The sequence below is a fragment of the Hippocampus bargibanti genome, linkage group LG03 (genome assembly GCF_051943395.1).
Source record: "Hippocampus bargibanti isolate YZ-2025 linkage group LG03, ASM5194339v1, whole genome shotgun sequence".
Lineage (NCBI taxonomy): Eukaryota > Metazoa > Chordata > Actinopteri > Syngnathiformes > Syngnathidae > Hippocampus > Hippocampus bargibanti.
The window spans coordinates 30,704,274-30,726,879 of NC_142736.1; the positions used below are offsets into that span (position 1 = coordinate 30,704,274).

The window sequence follows — 22,606 nt, forward strand, 5'->3', positions numbered from 1 at the left end:
CAAGGCAAACAGAGGCCTTTTGTCCACTCGAACCTCTTTGCGACGACGGGTGTGACAGAACCTTTTAATCTCCCTTCTCCAATTTTGGGTTGTGTTAATCTTGGCATTTTGACTCGTTTGCTTCAAAGAGGTGCTCTGTTTTATAATCTGCTCTTGTACATCTGTGAATTATTATTATCATTCTTGATACATTTATTAGAGCTGAATAAACTCCACATCAAATACATCATCATGGCTATGTTGGAGTGCCCGGGGCCAATCAGCCGACATCTGTTAACTCTTTCAAAATGGCCTCATCCAGCGTGTCTGTGGGCGTTTGGCAAAGAAGGAGGCGGGCAGGGCGAGAGAGAGAGAGAGAGAGAGAGAGAGAGAGAGAGAGAGAGAGAGAGAGAGAGAGAGAGAGAGAGAGAGAGAGAGAGAGAGAGAGAGAAAAACCCTCTGTTGCTGATTAATGGTGGCCGTAGGAGAGACATTTTGGGCCAAGAGCAGAAACTAAGACGGGTTTCTTGCATCGGCCTATGCACTGTTACCAACAGGGAGGGGGGGGGGGGGGTCAGGCGACGTTTCTTTGCTCAAATGCAATGTGGGGAGCCAACATTCACTCATCCGTCAGTCGGACAAGGGAACACTCGCTATGTCACATGTGGGTCAGGTGACCCAGAAGCAGATTTGACACAGGGGTACAAGATTTTGGAGGTTTCTATCAAAATGTCCATTATCAAATCAGTTATCAACGGCTTCCACTCTGTACAACTGTGTAGTATTTGTTTGTTTTTGGTCCAACCAACGTACAGTGATACCTTGGTTTACGAACCCCTTGGCTTACGAACTTTTCGGTTTACGAACATTAAATTTATGAAAATTTTACCTTGGCATACAAACTTTTTTCGGGATATACACGGAGCTGCCTCAAATAGTGATGTGTCGTTCGCGAACGAGCCCCTTCTTCTAACAACAAAATGGCAGTCCTCTATTCCCCGCCCCCAGTCTTCGGGTAAACCCTGCAAAAATCTATCAACCCAGTTAAACAGAACACAATTGATGAGGAACTAGGTAAAATTATCACAGAAAAAGCACCTACAAGGGATCATTCATCAAGATGGTGAACGAAGAAGGTTACGTTCCTCATCAAGTGTTTAATGCTGATGAAAGCGGCCACTCCATTCCATCAAGCCATCAACGACCATCACAAAGGTAAATAAAACGACTTTATTATATAGTACAGTTTACTTCTTTAATCATAATACAATAGCACATTTATTATACATAAAATAAGGTATATTTTGTGTAGTTTTAAGGCTTAGAAAATTAGAAAATAGAAAATTATGTTTTATTGGGACCTGGGAACGGATTATTCTCATTTTAATGGTTTCCTATCAGAAATGATTTTTTGGGATCCACACTTTTCGCCTTACACACCCTGTCTGGGAACCAATTAATTTCGTAAGCCAAGGTATCACTGTATTTGACCTCCTGTGTGCCGTTTCCACCCACAGGTCCAGATAAAAAATTCCAAAAACAACAAACCCAGTTGCTCTGTCCAAATTCATAAACTGTGTCTTACAAAGATCATATCTGAAGGTGTAACAGTGTAACTTTTGATGCGCCTCGACCATTGTCGGAGATGTTCGATTGGACACTTTGGACAAAGACTCAAACTCAGAAATATTGTATTTACTGCCGGCAGGAGACGTAGCCATTCATGACAGACGCCTGAATCCTGCAGCCCTCTGCCAAGCTATTTATTGAGAATATATGCACATTTAAGTGATACATTAGTAAAACATAGTTTTCTTGATTAGAATACCACGCCTCCGGAACGTTCTGAGCGCGAACAGCTGTAAGCAATAAAACATTGTCTCTTCCATGAACTGATAAATTTGTAACCTGGCTAATGAGCTCTTCCTGTAAAGGAGTTTTAAATCGTAAATTGCTTCGGTGATAAAGGAGTTTCCCAAGTCCTAAATTCTGTCCAACGCCAGATCTCCTAGATGAAGATGACAGTTTAACTCGCTGTGTCTGTTGACCTCAGCATATAACAGCATGAAACTTTTAAATATGATAACTTCTTATTCTGTCTAACCTCTATCAACCACTTACAACTAAATTCACACGGACTTGTCTTCTCTGTCCTGTCAGGGTTTTCCATTTTAAACCCGACCACAGTGACCAAGTTCTGCTGCATTTGTCCTTCTTGCCTCCAGCAGAGAGACGTTAGACTTGATTATTTTTTTTAAACACTATCAAAGTCGTTGCATCATCAAATGTCTCACGAAGGCATATCGAGTTCTCAGCCAACGTGGGAGAACTGCACTGTTTTTCCCCTTAGCATCCATACAACGTAGCATTTTGCACTTGGCCAAGAGTTTTCATGCATCTGTCCGGAAAAATGTGTGTGTAGGGATGTAGTGCTGAGGCAGCCGGTTAGCTGGGGCGGGGGCCGAGCTTGAGTGTGTGCCTGGCAAAGCGGCCCATTAACCCACCGCCCTAAGCTCTGACCTGGGCCAAATCCAATATTGGCTCCGGCATCAAGCCACAGGTGCCATTCGGGGTTCAAAGCCCGAGATCATCAAGAAACCATCAACGCCGCCTTTCACCCCCCCCCCCCTCACCTACACCTCCTCACACAATAAAGCGCTCAATGTAAATTCCTTCAGACACCTACGAGCATCACCGCTCCTTGTGGCTGGAGGCGAGCGAGCAGAAGCAAGAAGGAAAAACAGGAACAGGGTCAATCAGAATTGTCGCGCGCTATATGGCTAGCTAGCATCTGGTAAGATAGTGTTAAGGCAATTCATAATGACTTTATCAATAGTGAGATTGGTGATTTTATGACTCGTCACGTCATGGGTCGCGAGTAACCTGTGTGATTTCTTTAGGGGGCCATTTTAATTGTGTTATCCAGCAGGTGGCAGACGAGTGCCTTTCCTTCATTGGGCACACCTGCTGCAATTATCATTTGCCGTCTTTTTAAGGACAAACTGGTTGCGGTTTGTTGCCGCTCTTGTTCAAGTGATAATTTTCTCATAGTGGTTCTTGTTCCTGTTTTTGTACCCCATTTTAGGTAGTACTAACTAAAGTCCTTGTTTAGTCTTTTTTTGGTTTTATGTGTGAATTGGATTCTCGATATTTCAGTGGTTTTCTCTGTTTGACTCTTCCCTTGACTTTTGCGTGGGTGTCTTGTTTTTGTATTCTTATTTCCCTGCTTTATATTTAACCAGCGATTTCTGTTCATACTTTGTCGGTTCACTTTTTTTTTTGTGACCGAGTTTCGTTTGGTGCCTACATTTCTGGGATCTTAATCCTTTTTCTGTTCATTTCACACCTGCCAGATGTTATGAGTTCGTCATTGGGGACGGAAACAGTTTCTGTTCATTTATTTTGACAAATGCAACCGCTTAAAATGCTCTGCGGTTTTCCCTTTCGAAAACAAAATGTGAAATTTCTGCTTTCAATCATATTTGCTAACGTAGCCCTCAATCTGTTATGAAACATCGTTGGCAATGTAGCACATAATAGTTCAAAATATGAGAATATGAGACCTCCCACTCCTCAGGTCCACCGAGCTCGGTGTTCCTGTTCCTGCAAACAAGTCAAACGTCTGAAACGATGTATCGAAAGTATTCCCGAGCGTTCCGTAGGACGGATATGTTATGTGACATGACGCCTGGGAGCGCCCATCAACAGATAAAATGACAGATGCTACCTCGTGGATTCGACTTGCTCCTCTTTTTTCCCATCCTTTTTCTTTGCTTTTCCTTTCATTGTAGTGACCTGACAACTACTGACGTTTTCTGTTATTTTATATTTCCATTGGAAAGGATTCTGAAACATCTGAGCTAGATAGCTAGCTAGCTAGCTACGTATTAGCTATCTATTAGCTAGCTAGTTTTCTATCTATAGTGATACCTCGGTTTACGAACCCCTTGGCTTAAGAACTTTTCAGTGTACGAACGTTGCATTTATGAAAATTTTACCTTGGCATAAGAAATTATTTTTCGGGATACACACGGAGCTGCCACACTGAGTGATGTGTCGTTCTCGAATAAGGGGTTAAACATTAAAGAGACAGGCAGACGACAGAGAATGTGAGAAAACATACAAACACACGAAAGGGAGACGACAGAGCTTGAAACAAAAAAAAAGTGAAAAAGAAAACAAAAGTGAAATGGTGAGAAAATGGATAGAAAACAGTGGAAGGCAAAGTGTAGACTGGAAGGTTAAAATATCCCATCAATCAGGCTCCACAAATAACCCGCACAAGTCATCTGTACACTTGATTCAAAAAGCTATCAACCCAGCTAAACAGAACATAATTGATGAGGAACTAGGTAAAATTATCGCAGAGAAAGCACCTACAAGGGATCATTCCTCAAGATGAGGAAAGAAGAAGGCTACGTTTAATAAACGTAAGTGTTTAATGCTGATGAAACCGGCCACTCCATTCCATCAAGCCATCAATAACCATCACAAAGGTAAATGAAATGACTTTATTATACATTACAGTTTCTTTCTTTAATTATAATACCATAGCGCATATATTATACATGAAATAAGGTATATTTTGTGTAGTTCTAAGGCTTAGAAAATTAGAAAGTAGAAAATTGTTTTGTGGGGACCTGGGAACGGATTATTCTCATTTTAATGGTTTCCTATGGGAAATTAATTTTTGGGATACACACTTTTCGCGTCTCACACACACTGTCTGGGAACCAAATAAGTTCGTAAGCCAGGGTATCACTGTATTTGAGTTACTTCCGGGTTGAGTGAACGCTGGCGGGTCTGGCTGCCGCTGCTCACCCACAGAAAAACTCATCCTGTGACTATAAAGCGACCTTGAGAGTTTTGACAGGCGCTTATAAATTAAAAGTATTATTATTATTATTATTATTATTATTATTTATTATTATGAATGTCCTCTTTTAACTGAGCATTTGGTCGCGTCTGCCATCCATTTTGGCGTCGCTGAAAAGAATCCCCGAAAACCAAGCTAGTATCTTGGTGCACTTATTTTGATTTGGACAGCATCTGGAATTTTCCCCATCCATGCGCTGACCTTTCTGCGCGCATTTGTGTCACTTGAGGCTAGCGACGGCGCCGGAAGCGCTCGCTCATCGTTTCCCTCGTCCTGGCGGGCAGTCCTTGTCCATCGTCTCCAGGTGGTGGATGGCATGGCTTTGATTGGTCGCCTCCACTCTGGTGTCACCGCGCTTCCTGGTGATTGGCGGTAATTGGCGTGGCCTTGGGCTTCAACTCGTCTTTCACTCAAACGGTGGCTGACGTGATGTGAATGAGACGCACCCCCTTTTTTTTCCAAATGTCGATCTTTATAGGGCAAAGACCCACATATGTAATAGCGATAGGATTTTTTGTCCCTTCTGGAACAATATTTTAACTCATTCAATGCCATTCACAAATGAAAATCGGGAATTGAAAATAGGACGTCGGGCGCCATTCCCGAGTTTGTTCGGGTTTTGTTTTTTTTTTTTTCATGCTTGGGTGCCGATAAAGCGCTCGCCATCGCCTATGGCAATATTTTTTTCTTGTCTTAAATTAATTAATTTATGAATTAAAAAAATACATACATAAATAAATAGATAAATAAACAAATAAATAAATACATAAATGGATAAATAAATAAATAAATGGATGGAAACACATAAATACATAAATAAACACATAAATAGATAAATAACTATATAGTTGATCCATAAATAAATAAATGGATAAACAAATAAATACATAAATACACACCCACCATAAATAAATACACAGATAAATAAAAAAGTAAATAAATACACAGATAAATAAATACATACATACTGTGCATAAATAAATAAATACACAGATAAATAAATACACAGATAAATAAAAAAGTAAATAAATACACAGATAAATAAATACATACATACTGTGCATAAATAAATAAATACACAGATAAATAAATACACAGATAAATAAATACACAGATAAATAAGATTTTCTAACTAAAGAAGGCATTTTAATTAATTCTTTTTGGTTGCACCACACAAAAAAGGAGGAGAATGACAAGAGCAAAAAGTTTTTCTTGTTTCCATAAACAACTTTAGTTTTCTTTTAAGGACAACCGATACCATTTTTTTTGTTTCCTAACTGACATCAGAAAAACGTTTTCTAGCATCTAAAATACCCAAAACATGCAGGCTGATATTTTTAGTCAAATGCAAAACACCAATAAAAATGGCTTAAAGTGTCCCAAAACTACTTCAAAATGACCTCAGAGATGGCGAATTTCAGAAGGTCCCGCCCCCTTGTTTGTGCCGTCACGCCAGGACATCTTGCCTTGCTCAAAAATCAAAACAATAGCTTCAGATTCAGAGAAGATGCTTTCTTGTTACTCATTCATTTATGAATATGATTGAAATAGTTCTGAAGAGGAAAGCATAAATGTTTGCCATCGATTAAAGAAGTCCGCCCATATCAATTCAATTCCCAGAAAATGCACAAGATGGCGCCCAAGCTCCGTTGGAAATGGGCTGATTTGTCTGCTGGGAATTTGTGTCAACTAGTATCAAATAGTAGTCTTGGTGCAACACAGAACGATTCACCATTGCGTTATGTATGTGTTTTCCTTCTAATTTTGCCATCAACACGAAGTTTTCAGACCAAACCAAGTACCCAAAGTACATTGTATGACGCTTTCTCGGTCAGGGGCGTTCCTTCAGTGACGTCACGTCAGGCATCGTCACCAACTCGAAAACAAGACTTCCTGAATATTCAGCGCGAGTCATAAAACGTAAAATATAGCTCTATGCCGTGGAATCTTTGCAAAATACGCTCAATAGAAGTCATTTGAAGTCATTTTACAAATGATGGACACAACTTATTCGGAGGCGTCGGTTGTCCTTTCAACGGTTAAACACCCCCTACCCGTTTGCTTTCAAAAAGGAATTTTCCGTTGCTTCTATGTCCAGGGCTAACCGTCTATGTTGAGATTAAATATTCAAAGTAGACTAAACAAGAAACATTCCATGTTGGCTTTTCTGTTTGAGTTTGTTCATCCGATTGGATGAGGTTTTTTTTTTTTTTTTTTTGGGGGGGGGGGGGGGTAGTTGCCTTGGTGAATCACAACACCGGGGAATAAACAAGGCTTCTTCTCTTCATTCCCTGCACTACGGTAGCATTGATGAAAAGGAATATCCAATTGTCAAAATCAGAGCGTCGATGAGATTTTCGATGATGCTACCCCTGCGGGGCGATCGGGAAGAAAAACCATGGCAACGGCGGGGAGGAAAAAAAACAAAACTTTTGAGGGCTTTTATGGCTATCGGCAGCGAATGAACGATGCTTCTGATGGCGGCTCTTTGTATTTGTTGAAGGAACACGGGCGGCTGCATAGCGGCTGATGGCAATCAATTAGCGCGCATGAAAAGAAAGGTGGTGGAGTGCCGAGTTGGAGTGGGTAAACAAGACGCAGTGTGCACAATTACACTGATTGCAACGTTGTATAAACACGCCACACGGTGCAGACGGGATCTAATTGTTCACATGTGACGGATGGATTCAGATGGCGGCTACCATTGGACTCCACAACCTTTTGTTACTTACTGTAAATCATTGACTATGAATATGAATATGATGCCAGAAATATGAAGTTTTTTTGTTGTTGTTGTTGAAGAAGTATACGAACTTGGCTTACGAACTTAATTGGTGCGTAAGGCGAAAAGTGTGTATCCCAAAACTTAATTTCCCATAGGAAACCATTAAAATGAGAATAATCCGTTCCCAGGTCCCCATAAAACATCAATTTCTACTTTTCTAAGCCTTAAACTACACAAGATATACCTTATTTCATGTATAATAACTGTGCTATGGTATTATAACTAAAGAAATAAACTGTACTTTATAATAAAGTGGTTTTATTTACCTTTGTGATGGTCGTTGATGGCTTGATGGAATGGAGTGGCCGGTTTCATCAGCATTAAACGCTTGATGAGGAACGTAGCCTTCTTCTTTCACCATCTTGAGGAATGATCCCTTGTAGATGCTTTCGCTGCGATAATTTTATCAAGTTCCTCATCAATTGTCTTCTGTTTAGCTGGGTTGAAAACTGGGACACTTGAAAATTGGCCCTAAGTATTATTGTGAATGGTTGTTTTCTCTCTGTGCTGTGCGATTGGCTGGCAACCAGTTCGGGTTGCAATAGTGTACACACCCCTTTTTACGTGGCTTTGCGGCTTAGTTCAAATTAGCCAGCCACGCTTAACTCATTTCCTGCCATCCAGTAATTTAATCGGGAATTGAAAATATGACATAGAGCACCATTCCTGAATTTGTTTGGGTTTTGTTTTTTTTTTTTTCTTGCTTGGGTGCCGATAAAGTGCCGGCCAGACCTCTGGCAATGTTTTTTACCTTCCACAAGGGGGCAGCATTTCCCTTTTGTTCCAGCTTCAGCTGTTGTTAAAGCCCTATATAAACCAATATGTATTGCATTGCATTGTGTTTTGTACAGCTGCCCCCATTTCAAGCTCATATAACTCCAGACCAATGTAATTTAGGAATTAACTTTCTTATTTTCTGATGAAAGAGGAGAGTCTAAAGTTTCTTATGCAGCATTGTATGTTTATGTCGTCCTAAATATATAAATATTCTGTAGGTCCTGGAATTTGAGTGAAAATGACAAAAACCCTGGCACTGGAGTGGACACTTTTGCACATGTGTAGCAGTGAATGAGTTAAAAGTAAATGGCTGTCGTCTGCAAAAAAAGCTTTAAAAGGATTTATCTTGCTCGTTGTTTTATTTGATGACATCACAAAAACATCTTGCCACCACATGCGATGCTAATCATCTGTTTCTTTTTGTCGTCAAGCTCTCGGGCAGCGCTGCGGGATCGCCGGGCGGTCCGTCGTCCGCGCCCTCGTCGGCGTCCCGCCAGTACGCCCGCCAGCGCATCACCCGCGTCAACCTCAGGGACTTCATCTTCTACATGGAGCAGGAGCGAGACACGGCCCATTCGCTACTGCTCTACCGCGCCTTCCTCAAGTAGCGTCCCCAACACCTTCCCAACACCCTTTTCTTCTTCTTGCCACGTGCCTTCAGATCAGGTGTCAGCTGCACGTCGTGGGTCAGCTTCCGAAACGGTGGGGGAAAAAAAATGTATCCTAAAAAAAAAATCGCCATCTGCGTCTTTGCCGTCTCACTTTTCACCTCTCGTCGGGATGATTGCATTTTAGCTAATTTTTAACGGGTTGTTGACAACATTTTAACAGTCCCATCGACCACCTGTCAATCAAGCAGATTTCAACAATACATTTCCTTCACCGTAAATGTAAATACAGCGATACCTTGGCTTACGAACTGAATTGGTTCCCAGACAGAGTGTGTAAGGCGAAAAGTGTGTATCCCAAAAATTTATTTCCCATAGGAAACCATTAAAATGAGAATAATCCGTTCCCAGGTACCCATAAAACAGAATTTTCTACTTTTCTAAGCCTTAAAACTACACAAGATATACCTTATTTCATGTATAATAAATGTGCTATGGTATTATAATTAAAATAAATAAACTGTACTGTATAATAAAATTTTGTTTTTAGAAGAACGGGCTAGTTCGCGAACGACACATCGTTCATTGAGGCAGCTACGTGTATGAAAAAAAGTTCGTATGCCAAGGTAAAGTTTGTATGCCAAGGTAAAATTTTCATAAATGTAACGTTCGCAAACCGAAATGTTCGTAAGCCAAGGGGTTCGTAAACCGAGGTATCACTGTAGTTGGGTTACATTTATTTTGTTGTTCTTGGTTAGTTGGCATGCATGCGTTATTGAGTATCATGAAAGTGAACATTTCATCATTTGACCGCATTTTAGATCCATTTTACAAAAGTATACGAAGGCCAGATTGACAACCACAATCGTTTTGCTTTGAAACATTGTCATCTTTTGGCAATACGAGGTTCTTTTTAATTGAAAGTACAGTTTCTACGGTTACCCCCCTTGAACACAGAATTGACACTTTAATGTAAATGAATCATTGTGTATAGCTAGAAGTCAATTTATTGTCCTTTTAAAAATAATTCTGCACACAGCCATGAACTCATTCGCTGCCATTGCTGAATTTATTCGGGAATTGAAAAGCATGTCGTGGAACACCATTCCCAAATTTGTTCGGGTTGTCAGTGCACTCCCCCCCCCCCCACAAAACTAGTATTAAAAAAAAGGCATTTTTCCCCGATAACAAATAAGCTTTTCGTTGTTTGAAAATGGATTGATATTTTACTGGGGGAAAAAAAATAACTACTCCGACTTAGTTCAGTGCTAAAATTGCATTTTATGTCTTTTTACCTTGTTTTGTCGAAATGTTTGAATCTTTTCTTTAAAAAAAACGTTATAAAAAAGCCTCATTTATGTTATTTTGTGAGATGTCATTTATCCCTCAAAGACTTTTCCCTCCCCAAAATGAAATCTTATTTAATTTCAGAATGTAATTTAAACATTTAAAATCACTAAAATGAATGGAATGAAAGTTGTCTACAAAATAAAAGTGTGTTAGGAGTAGTTCTCGCGTTGGAATACTACCTTTATTTGAGGACGACAGCCAGACTGACCAATTTGTGGCCATTTTTTTAAGGTTTTGTTTTTATCAGATTCTGTGAGCTCTTTGACATAAGCGGCCATTTTGAACTTTTCTTGAACAGTATGTGTGAGAGCGATATCAAATTTAACACACCTGCCATTCATTCATTCATTCATCAAATTTCGTGTGTGTGTGTGGTTCGGGGTCGAAATTGCACGTTTTGACTGCGGGGTGTGCTTACTTTTGATTTTTGGCAAGAAAAACAATGGCTGACTGTCGACTGAAAGAAATATTAATAACAAAAAAAAATATCACTTTGAGCTGTATGTCACGTTAAAAATGGAAACTGGATTTTATGAGTGCATTTTTTTCCCCGATAACTAATAAGCATTTGTTGTTTGAAAATGGATTGATATTTTTTTCTGGGTGGAAAAAAAATAACTATCCCGACTTAGTTCAGAGTTAAAATTGCATTTCAAGTCTTTCTACCTTAGTTTGTCGAAATGTTTGAATATTTTCTTAAAAGAAAAACCTTCAAAAAATGCCTCATTTATGTTATTTGGTGAGATGTCATTTTTCCATCAAAGACTTTTCCCTCCCCAAATGAAATCATATTTAATTTCAGAATGTAATTTAAACATTTAAAATCACTACAATGAATCAAATGAAACATTATTATTCCAGAAAAAAATCAGTTTTACTGTCATTGTTCTGCACCTTTTTAAAACATTTTTTTTCCCCTTTAACTTTACGTTCATAACAACCGTGTTGTATTATTCTATTTTATTTTTGTAATCATTTCAGACACATTTGTACACTTTTATTTTGTTCACCTGTTAGTGTTTGTTACCAAGCAGGCCCGTTGCCATTAGTTACAAGTTCTACCCACACACTAGGATTTGGAACGAGTGAAGCATTGAGGCTTGTTGTTACACATGATATTGTGTTGTAAAACTATTTTAGAAATGTATAAATGCTGAATCATTTATTGTATGTTGATGTACGTTGTTTGTGTTTTCATGACTGATAACTTAATGTAATATCTCGGCCTATGCAGTTTTTGTCTTTGGATGAATTGAAATATTTCAAACCGTTGGGTTGCGCGTTGTGAGTTTTGACAGCACTTATTTTATTCGATTTTTTAATGTATCCCCCGTTTTAGGTGACAATTTAAAGGACAACCGACGCGTCTGGACAAGTTGTGTCCATAATTTGTAAAATCACTTCAAATGATTTCTACTGAGCGTATTTTACAAAGATTCCACCGCATATAGCTATATTTTACGTTTTAAGACTTGCGCTGAATATTCAGGAAGTCTTGTTTTCGAGTTGATCACGATGCCTGACGCGACGTCACAGAGGGAACGCCCCTGACTGAGAAAGCGACACGCAATGCATTTTGGGTACTTTGTTTGGTCTGAAAACTTCGTGTAGATGACGATGGTTGAACGCGATGGTGAATCGTTGTGTGTTGCACCAAAACTACTATTTGATACTAGTTGACACAAATTCCCAGCAGACAAATAAGCCCATTTCCAACGGAGCTTGGGCGCCATCTTGTGCGTTTTCTGGGACGCTACATTGGAGTCCTGACGGCTCGAATTGACACAGAACATTTTTTTTATGCTGCAAACATTTATGCTTTCCTCTTCAGAACTCTTTGAATCCAATTCATAACTGGATGAGTAACAAGAAAGCATCTCCTCCGAATCTGAAGCCATTGTTTTGATTCTAGAGGAAGGCGAAGACGTCCTGGCGTGACGTCACGAACAAGAGGGCGGGACCTTCTGAAACTCGGTATTTCTGAGGTCATTTTGAAGTAGTTTTGGGACACTTTAAGTCATTTTTATTGATGTTTTGCATTTGACTAAAACTATCAGCCTGTGTGTTTTGGGTATTTTAGATGCTATAAAACGTTTTTCTGATGTCAGTTAGGAAACAAAAAAATGGTGTCGGTTGTCCTTTAAAGCTGCCTGTTTAATATTGCGAAAAAATGTCAACTTTAAACACAATTTGAGCCTTTCTTTAAAAAGTCACATTTTACTTTCATTTTTACATTTCAATGCACATTTCCACTATTTTCTGCTCTTTGACAAGCACAACGGCAGCATTCTTGACTGATTCTTAATCATTTTATTTCCTCGATAATAACACCAATTTGGTTTTTTTATTTGCATTTTTACCGCCTGGAGGGTTTTTTTTCTTTGCCAAAACCTTGGGACGATATTAAAAACAAAATTCAAACAAAAAAAAGGGAAAATAAAACTTTCAGTGTATTGATATTTTGTAAATACTGTTTACAAAACATGTGTGTTTATTAGAATCATGTTATTTTTGGTAAACTTGTACATATTTTGGAAATTTTCCTGTTTGTGTGAAATGACAAAAAAACAACAACAAACAATACTGATGTATTTGTACCTATTTTATAAAGGAATAAATAAGCTGTTTACTAAAATGACAATGCTGACATTTGTTAATTTCTTTAGCATTAAAATGTCTGCAAAATGAAAGCATCGCTTCAAACCCTAATTTGAAACCCGACCCTAATATTTAAGCCTTTTTTACAACCCTAACCAACTTCAAACTTTATCTTGAAACTCTAACAACTTTGAAACCTGAATCAGATCATGTAACCCTAATTTGAAACTCTACTTTGAAACCCTAATGCAAATTTTAAACCCTACTTCGAAACCCTAAGCATAGTTTGACACCCTAATTATAAACTAACTTTAACACCCAACTCACGCCCTAGATAAAACCCTGTTTTGAAACCCTTATCCTTATTTGAAGCCCAACTTTAAATCCGTAACCTGAATATGAAAACTCAGTTTATAACCGTTATCTGAAACCCTAACACTAATTTAAAACCCTAACCCTAATTGAAACCTGAACCTTAGTTTGAACCCCCAACCTTGGTTCCAAACCCTAACCATTATTTGAAACCCTACATTGAAACCCTAATGCACATTTTAAACCCTACTTTGAAACCCTAAGCATAGTTTGACACCCTAATTACAAACTTTATTTTGACACCCAATATGAAACCTCAGTTTGTAACTGTGATTGGAAACCCTAACCCTAATTAAAACCTGAACCTTAGTTTTAAACCCCAACCTTTGTTTGAAACCCTAATGCAAATTTTAAACCCGACTTTGAAACCCTAAGCATAGTTTGACACCCTAATTACAAACTTTATTTTGACACCCAACTCACCCAATATGAAAGCTCAGTTTGTAACTGTTATTGGAAACCCTAACCCTAATCAAAACCTGAACCTTAGTTTTAAACCCCAACCTTTGTTTGAAACCCTAATGCAAATTTTAAACCCGACTTTGAAACCCTGAGCATAGTTTGACACCCTAATTACAAACTAACTTTATTTTGACACCGTGTCAACCCTGTTTTGAAACCCTTATCCTTATTTGAAGCCCGACTTTGAAACCTTAACCTGAATATGAAACCCCAGTTTGTAACCGTTATCGGAAACCCTAACACTAAATCAAAACCCTAACCCTAATTGAAACCTGTTTTAAACCCCAAACTAACTTTAACACCCAACTCACACCCTAGTTAAAACCCTGTTTTGAAATCCATATCCTTATTTGAAGCCCAACTTTGAAACCGTAACCTGAATATGAAACCTCAGTTTGTAACCGTTATCGGAAACCCGAACACTAATTCAAAACCCTAATTGAAACCTTAACCTTAGTTTTAAACCCAACCTTGGTTTGAACTACCAACCATAATTTGCAACCCTACTTTGAAGCCCTAATGCAAATTCTAAACCCGACTTTGAAACCCTAAGCAGTTTGACACCCCAATTACAAACTAACTTTATTTTGACACCCAACTGCCACCATAGTTAAACCCTGTTTTGAAACCCTTATCCTTATTTGAAGCCTAACTTTGAAACCGTAACCTGAATATGAAACCTCAGTTTGTAACCGTTATCGGAAACCCTCACACTAATTCAAAACCCTAATTGAAACCTTAACCTTAGTTTGAAACCCCAACCTTGGTTCCAAACCCTTACCATAATTTGAAACCCTAGTTGGGAACACACTTACTTTTTCAAACCCTAACCCATTTTTTTAAATTTGTTATTTTACTGTATTTTTGGGGTGTAAGGGCAAAATATGCCAATTATCAACACTACAAATATATACGTAATATATATATATGTATATATATATTTTTACATCCGACTTACGACCAGCTCGACTTACGACCATTTTTTTCGTTTGCTTTGCTTTGTTACAGCTTCAGCTGTTGTAAAAGCACTATGTGTAGCTATCTACCTAACTACCTAGCTAGCTAGCTATTTGCTAGCTATTTGCGATCTAGCTGTCTAACTAGCTATCTAGCCTTATATATAAATAATATATATATAATGAGTAAAAACGACACACAATACAGTACATCATTTTATTATCGCAAATATGCCAGAAAAGTCAAATAAAGACACTGCAAAATGAACACATGCCCTTTAATACCACAGTCTAATTGTTTTTAAACACTTTAAATAATATACATTATTATTATCATTGTTGTTATTATTATTATTATTATTATTACACCTTTTAAAACGCTTCAGTCTTTATGTACACGATTTTTTTTCCTGGTAAAAACACAAGTCCGAATAATTGGGTCTGCCAAGCACTGGCCCATAACTTCATATGGTTCAGAGTATTTCGAAGTATACAAGGATGTGCGTTTATTGCTGCCAAACTAAAGGAGAAGAAAACAGCGTCTTTAGCGGGTTAAAATCAAACCCTGGAAAAAAAAAGTCATTCCCAGAGGAATGGTTTTTTTGGGGGGAGTTTTCATTTCCACTGGCGCAAGAGATCAACACACTGAGCTCCAAAGTCTTGTTGAAAAAGGGTTTCCATTTGTAAGAGCGCCCCCAGTGGGGAAGAGCAGTACTGCTTTGTTAACAGTGTGGGTGGCCAATACAAAAAAGACACTCTTGAATAATAACACTACATTTAATTTATAAGCGCCTTTCAAAACTCTCAAGTTTTACAGTGGGTGAGCAGCGGCAGCCACATGTGCCAGCGTTCACTCAACCCGGAATAACTCAAATAGATAGAAAGCTAGCCAGCTAGCTAAAAGATAGCTAATAGATAGCCAGGTAGACAGCTAGCTAACTAGCTAGATAGCCATATAACTAATATATAGCCAGCGACATAGCTACATGTGCTAATAGATAGCAAATAGATGGACAGCTAGGTAGCTAGCTTCTTGCTTTGCCGAAAAAGCGCTGGTCAGACCTCTGGGAATGTTTTTTCTTTCCCATGAGGGAGAAGCATTTCCCATTTTTCCACGTTAGCGCTTTGTTCCAGCTTCAGCTGTTGTTAAAGCGCTATATAAATCAATATGCATGTATTGTATTTTGTACTGCCGCCCCCATTTCAAGGTCAGATAACTACAGACTCATATAACTTAGGAATTATACAGATAGCTAATAGATAGCCAGGTAGACAGCTAGCTAACTAGCTCGATAGCCATATAGCTAATAAATAGCCAGCTACATAGCTAGCTAGCTAGACAGATAGCCAAAAGATCGCAAATAGATAGCTAGCTACACAGTTAGCTAACTAGCTCGATAGCCATATAGCTAATAAATAGCCAGCTACATAGCTACATGTGCTAATAGATAACAAATGGATAGCAAATGAATAGCCAGCTTGCTAGCTAGCTAATAGATAACTAATAGCTAGATAGATAGCTAATATATAGCTAGCTAGCTAGCTAATAGATAGCAACACGAGCTAATAGATAGATGGTTCTATTGTGGACTGTCAGTCATTTCTCTGGTGTTTTCTACTATCTATTTATGTATTTTTATTTTATTTATTGCATTCTATTTGTGATTGTATTTTATTTATTATAGTCCCTATGCTTGTCTGTGACTGTAAAGTGTCCTTGGGAGCTTTGAAAGGCGCTTAAAATGTAATGTATTATTATTATTATTATTATCTTTGTGACTGCTTTATTTCCTGTATGATAGTTGTCCGTGTTAAGAGCTTTGTTATAGCTTCAGATGTTGTAAAAGCACTATATATATATATAGCTATCTTTTGCACATCGTCTGGCAGTGAATGAGTTAAAGATGACTTGAAAAGGCCAAAAAAAATCATATGAACCAATTTTAACGTGTTTTTATATCATTTTTCTTTTTTTTTTTAATTTTAGTAGAAATGAAACATTGTAGACATTGTAAACATTCTTGCTTTTCATTTTTTGATCATGTTTGCACATTTTTTTATTGTTTTATTGGGTCCAAAAAAAGTAAAATATTTGTTTTTTCCATCAGGTTTATCCATATTTTGGTTTTAACCATTTCCTTCATTTTATTGTTTTTAATCAGAGAGAAATAAAATATAGACATACCTTTGCAAATAGATTGTATTATGGGATGGGGGGTTCAAATCCTAAAACAAAAAGAATACTGGGAATACAGGATGACAACGCGTGAGACATTTTTTTAAGTGCAAAAAAATAAAATAATTTTAGAAATATTTAGAGTACATCTCCTGCTTCATGAGATATACTGGTAAACTATCTCCACCTTTTTTTCCCGACATTCATTAAAACGGAGATTTAGAGTCTTCTGGAGATATGTTGGACGAGAAGCAAAAAATAATAATAATAAAAGAGCCTACAGTGATACCTTGGCTTACGAACTTAATTGGTTCCCAGACAGAATGTGTAAGGCGAAAATTGTGTGACCCAAAAATGAATTTCCCATAGGAAACCATTAAAATGAGAATAATCTGTTCCCAGGTCCCCATAAAACATAAATTTCTACTTTGTAATTCCTTGAGAGCTTTGAAAGGCGCTTACAATGTAATGTATTATTATTATTATTATAAAAACTACACAAAATATACCATATTTTATGTATAATAAATGTGCTATGGTATTATTATTAAAGAAATAGACCGTACTGTAAAATACAGTGGTTTTATTTACCTTTGTGTTGGTCGTTGATGGCTTGATGGAATGGAGTGGCCGGTTTCATCAGCATTAAACACTTGATGAGGAACGTAGCCTTCTTCTTCCACCATCTTGATGAATGATCCCTTGTAGGTGCTTTCTCTGCGATAATTTTACCTAGTTCCTCATCAATTGTGTTCTGTTTAGCTGGGTTGATAGCTTTTTGCACCAAGTGTACAGATAGATTGCTTGTGCGGGTTATTTGTGGAGCCTGATTGATGGGATATTTTAACCTTCCAGTCTACACTCTGCTTTTGAACTATCAAAGTTGAAAGGAGTCCAAATTTCACTGTTTTCTATCCATTTTCTCACCATTTCACTTTTGTTTTTTGTTTCAAGCTCTGTCGTCTCCCTTTCGTGTGTGTGTGTGTGTGTGTTTCTCACTCTGTCGTCTGCTTGTCTCTTTAATGTTGAATTCCCCCCCCCCCCCGCCCTCACTGCTGCGTTCTTGACCAATCACGTGGCTTTAACCGAAGACGGGGGGGCGGGGAATAGAGGACAAAAACAGTCGTCTGCCATTTTGTTGTTAGAGGAACGGGCTCGTTCGTGAACGACACATCACTCATTGTGGCAGCTCCGTGTGTATCCCGAAAAATAGTTTGTATGCCAAGGTAAAAATGTTCGTAAATGTAACGTTCGTAAACCGGAAAGTTCGTAAACCAAGAGGTTCGTAAACCGAGGTGTCACTGTATCTGGAATGCATTGGCAATTGCTTCCTGTCTCCCCACCTGCCGCTCCAAAAAAGAAGACACTCTCTCGCAACAAGCTCAAGGGAAACCAACACATCCATAAGTCCATCCTTCATATTTGAGAGGACATTTGGACATGTGTCCATCCTCTTCTGAGTTAAAAAAAAAAAAGGGTGTCGGTTCTCCCGGTGGTTCTTCAGATTCAAGTAAGCTGCTCGTGTTTGTCTGCTCTTTGGCCGGAATTCCAAACCGTTTTTTTTTTTTTTTTACCTTATATATTTTGCATCTACATTCTCCTCAGAGGGTTGGTGGAACCTCCGCTAATGCTTATTTTGGATGTAGCGGTCGAGGGTCCGATCTCCCCACCCTCGCCGTCTCCGCCGCCGCTCTAGTCCAGAGGTTCTTGTTTTATCCTGATGGGCGTGTTGATGGAGAGACTCCGCCGGTCCTCGCGGCACAACACGTACTCGCTGAACTGCGACGAGTCCACGCCGCCGCCGCAGGACGCCGCCACGCTGAAACCTTTCTGGAAGAGACGCTCCAAGACCTTCAATGCGCACACACGCAAAAAAAAAAAAGGAAGAGATGTTAATAAGCAAGCCGTGATCGTCGCCTGTGGAAAATGAATGTCCAGCTGATAGCTTGAAGATTGTGCATCGGACATTTTTTGGGGGGTTTCGGAAATTGCATGAGTGTTGTCCCATAAAAAAAGAGAAAAAATGGGAGGGAAAATGGGACATATCTATCTATCTATCTATCTATCTATCTATCTATCTATCTATCTATCTATCTATCTATCTATCTATCTATCTATCTATCTATCTATCTATCTATCTATCTATCTATCTGCCTTCCTGCCTATCTATCTATCTATCTATCTATCTATCTATCTATCTATCTATCTATCTATCTATCTATCTATCTATCTATCTATCTATCTATCTACCTACCTACCTACCTACCTACCTACCTACCTACCTACCTACCTATCTATCTACCTACCTACCTACCTACCTATCTATCTATCTATCTATCTATCTATCTATCTATCTATCTATCTATCTATCTATCTATCTATCTATCTATCTATCTATCTATCTATCTATCTATCTATCTATCTATCTATCTATCTATCTACCTACCTACCTATCTATCTATCTATCTATCTATCTATCTATCTATCTATCTATCTATCTATCTATCTATCTATCTATCTATCTGCCTTCCTGCCTATCTATCTATCTATCTATCTATCTATCTATCTATCTATCTATCTATCTATCTATCTATCTATCTATCTATCTATCTATCTATCTATCTATCTACCTACCTACCTACCTACCTACCTACCTACCTACCTACCTACCTACCTATCTATCTATCTATCTATCTATCTATCTATCTATCTATCTATCTATCTATCTATCTATCTATCTATCTATCTACCTATCTATCTGCCTTCCTGCCTATCTATCTATCTATCTATCTATCTATCTATCTATCTATCTATCTATCTATCTATCTATCTATCTATCTATCTATCTATCTATCTATCTATCTATCTATCTATCTACCTGCCTACGTATCTATCTGCCTTCCTGCCTATCTATCTATCTATCTATCTATCTATCTATCTATCTATCTATCTATCTATCTATCTATCTATCTATCTATCTATCTATCTATCTATCTATCTATCTATCTGCCTTCCTGCCTATCTATCTATCTATCTATCTATCTATCTATCTATCTATCTATCTATCTATCTATCTATCTATCTATCTATCTATCTATCTATCTATCTATCTAGCATATCTACCTACTGCCTGGCCTACCTGCCTACCTACCTACCTATCTCACTGCATATCAGGCTATCTCGCTGGCTATCTCGCTAGCTACGTAGGCAAGCTATCTATTTGGTATCTATTTGCTATCCGTTAGCTATCTAGCTAGCTATGTAGTTAGCTACCTATTTGCTATCTGCTATTTATTAATGATGTAACTAGCTAGCTATCTCTCCAGCTATCTTTTAATTATCTATTAGTTATCTATCTATTAGATATCAAGCTAGCTAGCCAGCAAGCTATCTATTAGCTATCTATTCGCTAGCTAGCTAAATTTCTATCTATTTGCGTTATTACTCTGGCGCATGTGGCTGCCGCTGCTCATCCACAGAAAAACATATCCTGTGACTGGAAAGAGAGTTTTTAAAGGTGCTTCTGAATGATATTTATTATTATTATTATTATTATTATTTCAATAATTTTGAGTCAGGATGGACCAGTTGAGATTTCAATAGAATTGATGAAAAATGAACAATTAAAACGTATCCGTTCCGGAAAAAAAAAATCAACATAAAAAAACAATTTTAAAAGAAAAAACTAAAAACCAAAAACTGCATCTATTGCGTAAAAACAACATTGGATCACTGGAGCTTAGCATTGTCAAAAGGGGCGTGGCCAAGTGACGGACATCGGTTTCGGCCAACTGCGGCTCCTCATTTTATATCTATGTCTTTGAGTATTTTTGTAACTTGCTGCTCGCTTGAATTTTCTTTCCCCTGACCGCTGGATGCTTCTCACCGCCAATTCATGCCCCCGTGTCAGCGTTTCATGTTAGCTCAACTAAGTTAGCGCTTGGACGCATCCTTATTCCCGACACGTGAACCCTAAGACATATACCCACGCCCACCCTGACGGCTAACTCGTCTCATTACTGAAATTAGGAACTCTAGTAATCACCTCACCCCCCCAAACGCGTTTCGCTTCACACTCTCCGCAACCCTTTGAGCTCGTGGCCTCGCTGCGTCTGGCCAATCAGGCGCCGGACGGTGTCATGAATAGTGCAAGCAGTGGTGTGAAGTCTCCCAGCCCCACGGTTCCGTTTTCTGTGAACTTGGGGCGGACGTTTTAATGACGCATGGCTCATGTTTGGTTGGACTGATGATGGAAGGAGAAGTTGGAGGCCATTTTGAAAAAAACCTGACAGACTTCCTGGGCTGAGTTCACTTTGAGCGCTAACAGCCTTTAGCGCAGCAATGTCGACTTGCTTGCTAGCGCTTCTAGCGTCGTCATTGTTTTGTAGTGCCCATAATTATTAGCATGTGAATGTTACCCTTAGACCCCCACAAAAAAAAAAAAAAACTAGGGTTAGGGTTTTGGGTTGCCAAGTGGGGTTTCAAATTAGGTATAGGGTTCGAACCAAGGTTCGGGTTTCAAATGATAGTTAGGTTTTCCATTTAATGTTTCAAACTAAGGTTCAGGTTACAATTTGGGGTTAAGGTTTTGAATTAGTGTAATGGTTTACAATAATGGTTACAAATTGGAGTTTTAGATTCAGGTTATGGTTTCAAAGTTCGGGCTTCGAACTATACATGGTCGTTTTTTTAAGCTAAAAACGCCTTACTATACATGGTTGTTTTTGTCCTGCTAAAAACGCTTGACTATACATACATGACTTTTTGGGCTAAAATACCTTACTTTTCGGCTCAAAACGGCTTACTATACATGGTCGTTTTTTTCGGCTAAAAATGCCTTACTATACATGGTCGTTTTTTCTCACCCAAACGCCTTACTATACATGGTCGTTTTTTTTCGGTTAAAAAGGCCTTACTATACATGGTCGTTTTTTGTGCTAAAAATGCCTTACTATACATGGTTGTTTATTTCGTCTAAAAACGCCTTACTATACATGGTCGTTTTTTTCGTCTAAAAACGCCTTACTATACATGGTTGTTTATTTCGGCTGAAAACGCCTTACTATACCTGGTCGTTTTTTTCGGCTAAAAATGCCTTACTATACATGGTTGTTTTTTTCGTCTAAAAACGCCTTACTATACATGGTCGTTTTTTTCGTCTAAAAACGCCTTACTATACATGGTTGTTTATTTCGGCTGAAAACGCCTTACTATACATGGTCGTTTTTTTCGTCTAAAAACGCCTTACTATACCTGGTCGTTTTTTTCGTCTAAAAACGCCTTACTATACATGGTTGTTTATTTCGGCTGAAAACGCCTTACTATACCTGGTCGTTTTTTTCGGCTAAAAATGCCTTACTATACATGGTTGTTTTTTTCGTCTAAAAACGCCTTACTATACATGGTCCTTTTTTTCGTCTAAAAACGCCTTACTATACATGGTCGTTTTTTTCGTCTAAAAACGCCTTACTATACATGGTCGTTTTTTTTGTCTAAAAACGCCTTACTATACATGGTCGTTTTTTCGTCTAAAAACGCCTTACTATACATGGTTGTTTTTTTCGTCTAAAAACGCCTTACTATACATGGTTGTTTTTTTCCCGCTCCAAACGCCTTACTATACATGGTCGTTTTTTTCGGCTAAAAACGCCTTACTATACATGGTGG

At 38.3% G+C, this 22,606-nt stretch overlaps 2 protein-coding genes across 6 annotated transcripts in view; one reads left to right on the forward strand and one right to left on the reverse strand.

Annotated features, from left to right (window-relative positions):
* LOC148900947 (transcription initiation factor TFIID subunit 4) overlaps positions 1 to 13,455 on the forward strand; it is a 108,746-nt gene extending 95,291 nt beyond the window's left edge. For 2 of the 3 annotated variants that reach the window (XM_088993040.1, XM_088993041.1), the window contains exon 15: positions 8,849 to 13,455. In XM_088993040.1, coding sequence (XP_088849166.1) covers positions 8,849 to 9,025 — 177 coding nt within the window. In that variant the 3' untranslated portion in view covers positions 9,026 to 13,455. The remainder of the gene's footprint in view (positions 1 to 8,848) is intronic. The other variant, XM_088993042.1, reaches the window with a different exon arrangement.
* A 4,947-nt stretch (positions 13,456 to 18,402) lies between these two features.
* The window catches only part of kctd15b (potassium channel tetramerization domain containing 15b), a 45,031-nt gene continuing 40,827 nt past the window's right edge, over positions 18,403 to 22,606 (reverse strand). For all 3 annotated transcript variants that reach the window (XM_088993045.1, XM_088993044.1, XM_088993043.1), the window contains one exon: positions 18,403 to 18,790. In XM_088993045.1, coding sequence (XP_088849171.1) covers positions 18,632 to 18,790 — 159 coding nt within the window. In that variant the 3' untranslated portion in view covers positions 18,403 to 18,631. The remainder of the gene's footprint in view (positions 18,791 to 22,606) is intronic.